At 40.2% G+C, this 6033-nt stretch overlaps 1 protein-coding gene across 3 annotated transcripts in view; it reads right to left on the bottom strand.

The window, feature by feature from the left end:
• Positions 1-257: 257 nt before the first annotated feature.
• The window catches only part of rbmx (RNA binding motif protein X-linked), a 6602-nt gene continuing 826 nt past the window's right edge, over positions 258-6033 (bottom strand). The window contains exons 3-10 of one of the 3 annotated variants that reach the window (XR_004658256.1): positions 5707-5813; positions 5461-5626; positions 5175-5318; positions 4399-4513; positions 3857-3985; positions 3686-3777; positions 531-619; positions 258-389 (exon numbers count right to left, since the gene is read on the bottom strand). Coding sequence is in view for 2 of the 3 variants with exons in the window: in XM_034883774.1 (XP_034739665.1) it covers positions 1889-2205; positions 3686-3777; positions 3857-3985; positions 4399-4513; positions 5175-5318; positions 5461-5626; positions 5707-5813 (1070 nt within the window). In the remaining variant the exon portion in view is untranslated. Of the gene's footprint in view, positions 390-530; positions 620-1569; positions 2206-3685; positions 3778-3856; positions 3986-4398; positions 4514-5174; positions 5319-5460; positions 5627-5706; positions 5814-6033 lie in introns of those variants that run through there. The other 2 variants (XM_034883775.1, XM_034883774.1) reach the window with 2 other exon arrangements.

The following is a 6033-nucleotide window of genomic DNA, read 5'->3' as shown; positions in this document are numbered from 1 at the left end:
TGGAATTGCGATATTTGCGGGAGGAAACATGATTGCCTTAATATATTAAAAAATACAATAAGGTAAAAGCTAATGTTAAATATTTTTTCATCACCATTAGAGTAGCTAAAATCACAATAGAGGTAAAATAACTACAAAGTTAAAAAGTACCACAAGCCCCAAAGCCCCATTTAAAAAGAAACTATAGTGACCAATTCAGGAATAATCGTGCTAATTGCATTCTTTCATGACAAGAAAAAACAGTCAACACCAAAAGGTTCTTTTAAACAATTTATTGAAAACCATAACACTTTAAATCGAGCAAATCCTCAGCTTGTATTCTTCCACTTCAACTTGCATTTCCACTTGAAGATTCAACCAGCACTCTCAACAGAGGCCTGTGCCAGCGTCTGAAAGACAGTAAACATAAACTGATTAAATATTTGATTTTACAGCATAATAAATCCACTCGATCATTTGCAACATCTTAAAATTAATAAATGCATTATTTTGAACTAATTGAATGTGTACTATTAGACTGGTGGACATACCCGCACTGGTGCACTGTGGTTTCATTGGTCCAACAACTTGAGGACACAATTCAGCTAAGTTGCAAGAGCAGTTGCCTTTAATGTTCATCCTGCAATGAGAACACAAAATTAACACGTTGCCCTTTTCTTAATCATGTATTTATATAAACATCTGAAAATTATTTTATAGTTTTTTGGTCCAACTTTGAATTGGCTTGCACGATTGTTTCCAGTTTGGCAGTTTAGACGATGGTGTTCTTCCAGAGGTCTCCATTGTTTGGATTGGCATGCTTGTAGAAAAGGTTTCGGTATTGGGAATGGCTCTTAATTTAAAAATGGCTTTTAAATTTCCCCCAAGAAATAGCCCTTACAAATGTTAAAGACATCTTTACTCGTGATTTAAAAAAAAAAAAAAAGTTTCCAATCATTTTACTGAGGTTGGACGATTGGTTAGGCAAAACGGGTCATTTTCAGGGTTCAGTTGGCAATACGATGGTTAAACTTTCATTGCTGAAAAAGGGACGAAACTTCTTGGGATGTTGCTGCACTTTTGACAATGTAAGCGGATGGAAACGGACTACAATGAAAAGACATTCAGTTGGCCTCCTTTTTTCTCTTTTGTCCTCTGAGGCAAAAGTTGTCTTGAGTATCACCGGTTGAGGTGAGATTGCAATACAGGACAATGAGAAACTCATTTACAGATGAGAAACAATGAGGTTTGCTTTGCTTACCAGCTGTTGACTACCAGTCGAGTTGCATTTGGTTGTTGTTGTCTTTGGTTTTGTCGTTGCATGCCATCAAATGGCTCTAGGGTGATGGATCCATTTCCAAGGAAACTACATTGGAACATTTTGACAGTAACATTGGCCTAACCCTTGAAAACAGCAGCGTCCAGTTGATGGCATATTTTTGTTAGGAAGGAACTCAAGTCACTCAACTATTTATAAAGCATGAGCAGAGACTCACCTATGCTTTGCAGAGATTGTTGTGAAAGAGATTATGTTGAAAATTAACATTTATGTTAGGGTCTGGTCTTGTTTTGAAAATCGATGAGCAGTAGTGAAGGTACAATTAAAAGCTTTATTAGAGTAGGAAAGCTAGACGGATAGGGCATTGCAGATTCCAACAGCACTGAATGTACAAAAACTAACACTCACTTGGTAACTGTACTGTTACATGAGCAGGAGAAATACTAAAAAAAAGAACAAAAAAACTTTTACACATAAAAAAAACTGGTAAAGTCAAAATACATTTCAAAGCTAAGCTTCATATTCCACAGAGTTAGACATGGCTAGTATGTCTTGTCAGATTTCTTCCAAAATACTTGTTAACTGTGCACGGTGACTAATGTTTGCTTTAATGTGACTTCCAAGTCCAGTTCAGTATCTGCTGCGAGCCATCCCTCTATCGGGTCGATTGCCACCACGACCCCCACGTGGCCCTCCACGACTTGAGCTGCTGTACGAATCACGAGGAGGGTAGCCTCTCTCAACAGGGGGAGCTGGGCCCCTCTCCTGCCTGCCCATTCGCTCACCACGGCTAGGTGGATATGGGTCACTCCGACTGCTGGGGTAACTGTCACGACTGCCATAGCCATCCCGGGAACTGCTGCCATAGTCATCATAACGACTGCTTCCACTGCTCCCACCATAGGCTGGTGGGGGACCCCGTGAAGGTGGGGCGCTGCGAGAGTTACCTGCAGGGTCAATGGGTCAGGTAATTGGCAAGGTTCAATTTATACATTTTCTTGCACTGTGAAGTGCTCATTTTCGCCAATAGAAGTCATTCTGACAGATTAATTTAATGGACAAATTTGAATGTCCCATCATGTTATCGATCTTAAAGTTTAGGTGTGAGGGAAGATAGTGGCACGCTCGGAGACATGATGCAACAAAAATGTGATACTTTACCAACATTTGGCATGAGTCTTCTTCAGGGTGTTAAGGGACATAACAGCTCATCAGATTAAAGGAGGGATTGGATACAGCCATGCTCGTTCAAGCAGAGGAGCATCCTTAATTACATTCACATATTGTAGAAGGAGCATGCAACTTGATTTATATGCCATGTCAAAAATTAAATAAACACATTAGAAAAGCTTTTTGATGTAGCCTGTAGGCTTTTTTGATTCAATTTAACCTAACATTTCAAATATATTATGCCTTTTCTAATGTTTTGAGTCATTTTAAAATTTACATGGGAGTTTTTTTTTTTTTGTAAATATACTGTATAACCTCAGCATTTGACTAAACTGCTTTTCTAAATGATTCTTTAAATGGCATTTGAATCAGGTAGCTTCCTACAATTTGTAAGTGTAATTGAGTAGACTCCTCCCCAAGATAAAGCACATACATGTCCCATCCCCTATGTAATGTCTGTTGTGCTGTTTTGTCCCTCAATACCTTGAAGAATGTAATGTTTAAACGTGTGTAAATAAAAAATAAAAAACGTTTGCATCGAGGCTACGACTGTGTGCCAATCTTCCCTCTCAGCTGTACTTTTATCGTAGTCAGCACTTCTCCAACACTGGTGTATGTTCCTCCTCTGTCATCGATCTTAAGTTTAACAGATTAACGGGCAGTAACATATCCAAGCACAGGGATAAATGGGCAGTGTTACCCATTTCAGCATGCCATTCATTTGAGAAGCCATTTTTCCTTTTAGAGCTCCAAGTGTTAGAACTGCAGGTAAGGACGAGGTTTTCGGAGTTGTCTTGATGTTTTTTTTGAACGTTACTCCTTGAGGGAGTGCTTTCTAGGCAACACATACTGAGTGGTCAACGGATGTTTCCAAGGACTTTTTGGGGTTCCTTATGGTTGCAATCTCTCTGGGGCACATTAAATGCTCTATTTCTGCATAATATTGCCACAAACACTGCAGAATGCAGCGGTAACATGCACCGATTTGTAGACACAGCTTTGGAATATAATTTTGTTTTTCAGTTGAGATGCCAATGGTCACATTTCTAAAAGCAGTAAAATATGCAACTTGGGTTGCAGGTCGGGGTGCAGCACCGGGAAAGAAAGAAGGCTGCCTGAAATACTGATTCCTCTGGGGAGGGGAAAACGGCAGTGTCTTGCGATTGAGATTGCGGTAGTCAATGATAGGAATTGTGCAGCTCTTCTTGTGCCACAGTGGTTATCTGCTGCCATTACACTCATGGAGTCATATCTTACCGTAACCATCATATGAGTCTCTGTAGGAGCCACCACTTGAACGGTCCATGTAGCTTCTGGGTTCCCTGCCTCCCCCATAACCATCGCGGTCACTGCATAATAGGAACATTGTTATTTTAAAGACCAGGTGAGATCTGATCTCAATCTTTAACCTTTTGTATGAACCCATACCTGCATCCTCTTGACATTGAGCCATAGTCATCTCTGGAACTGGAATTGGAGTATTCTCTGTATGAATAATCTCTTTGAGGAGGTCCATAGTCCCTTGAATCTCTGGAATTATAATCCCGACTGGAATAGCTGTGAAACAAAGCACAATTTCATGTTTTGTTGAAAACTACATAGTTTGTGCCAAATATCTATACAGTTAGGTTTATTTATTACAGTAAAGTAACTTGAAAAGTATTAATGGAGTTTTCTTATCTCAGATTCAGGATAGATCAGACTGCCCATGATTTTTCAAAAAAGTAAGAAGGGTAATAGATTTACATTTAAGAAGCAAAAATTAAGTAATCTGGATCACATTATCTTTTAATCCAGAATAATTCTAATTGTTTTTTACAACTCATTTTCATCTAAGTTACACAGTTAGTGTATGACAGAACGCTGTAGGTGTCAGAAGCAAATATTCCAAATACTTTTAGTTCAGATCAACAAAATCTGGAAAAATTGCCACACAAATGTATAATGTAACTATATATTAAGTGTCCCACCTATCTTTGGAGTTGTAATGGTCATCTCTTGGTGATGGATAATCATCCCTCCTGGACATGGAGTCTCTGCGAGGAGGGGGTGGACCATAGGGATCCCTGTCCCTTGACATGGGGCCTGGAACACACAAAGTAATGACAAACTGGCTCATAAATCACTAAATAACCCTGAGATGCATGCAGCCCATATGGGTACTTGGAGGGAGGGAGGGAGGGGGAGAGAGAGAGAGGGAGGGAGGGGGAGAGAGAGAGAGAGAGAGAGAGAGAGAGAAAACAGACTCAAACTTGGATGAAGCTTCTGACTTAATAGGTTATAAAAAAAATTGATATAAGATGTTGCACTTTTTCCTGTTTTGGCCATGAACTTCTTTTCCCTCACAGTCACTTCTCAGTCAGACAGCACTACCGCTCGCTCTCTTTGCTTGACAACACACTCAGACGTCCCTCGCTAACGCTGCATTCTCACTCTTTTAGTGCATGATTTGAGATCTTTTATAGTCATATAAGCTCTTGGTGCTAGAGTGGAAAAATATCTTGAAATATTACAGACTCAACCTTGATGATTTGAATCAGACCTGAACACTGTTATTGGTGACTCAGTTTGGACTCGACTCAGACCCTTCTTTGGTGACTCAGACTCAAACACTGGGGACTAGAGACTCAACTCAAACTCAGGCAATGGTAATTCAACTCACTCTTCTTTGGTGACTCGAGAATAGTCAAAAGTGAATATTGAAGGCTATAAAATATGATTAAGTCTACACAGCCAGAACACTTACCTCTGCTCATGGGACCAGATGGGGCAGACCTCTTGGGTGGGGGACCGCCATTACGAACTGGGGGTCCTCTCTTCATGGGAGGGGGACCTCTGGATGACATCCCTTTAAAGAAGGGTTCTACATTCCCTGAATTATCATAGTAGTCTTTTCACAGACAAGAAATGAAAATATTAACACACTAAGCTCCAAATGAGGACTTCAAAAACTACATTCAATGACAATATTTACTATAACACACATTGTATTATTGTAAAAACTCAACCGATAAAATAAAATAAGAATTTACCTCTGGACGATGGGCCTCTCATACCACCAGGGCCTCCCCTGGAACCACGTGGGCCCCTGGGTGGACCCCGACTGCGGGAGTGCATAGGTGGAGGTCCTCGCCTGCCAGCACTCTCAAACTGAGGCTTTGTTGCTTGCTCCACTTTGATGGGCTTACCATCAAGAGACTGTGGCAGAAGAAATATGATTGCAATCACAACTTCAAGCAGATTCTTAAAGATTATGGCTGATTAAAGATTGTACTTACTTTTCCATTCATCTCGCGTGCTGCATCCTTTGCATCAGCCGGACTTTCAAAAGTAACAAAAGCGAAGCCTCTTGATTTGTTTGTTTCACGGTCTTTCATCAGAAGAACTGAAATGTGAAAACACAGAGGGAAAAGAGAGCTTGTGCTTAGTGACAGCGATGAAGCTGATTACATTCTTCTCTGACAGAGGCACAACAATGATCTTGCAACAGTTTAAGGTTGGCAAAAGCATGCTTTTATTACAACCCCAAGACGAAACTGAACTTAATAGACAAATCCTTAGCTCAAAACAGGCTTCATGTTAAGGAACAATTCGAAAATGAGCAT

The sequence above is a fragment of the Etheostoma cragini genome, chromosome 10, assembly GCF_013103735.1.
Source record: "Etheostoma cragini isolate CJK2018 chromosome 10, CSU_Ecrag_1.0, whole genome shotgun sequence".
In the NCBI taxonomy this organism is placed as follows: Eukaryota; Metazoa; Chordata; class Actinopteri; order Perciformes; family Percidae; genus Etheostoma; species Etheostoma cragini.
The sequence above is the reverse complement of the archived record's forward strand: the minus strand, read 5'-3'. Positions and strand labels throughout refer to the sequence as shown.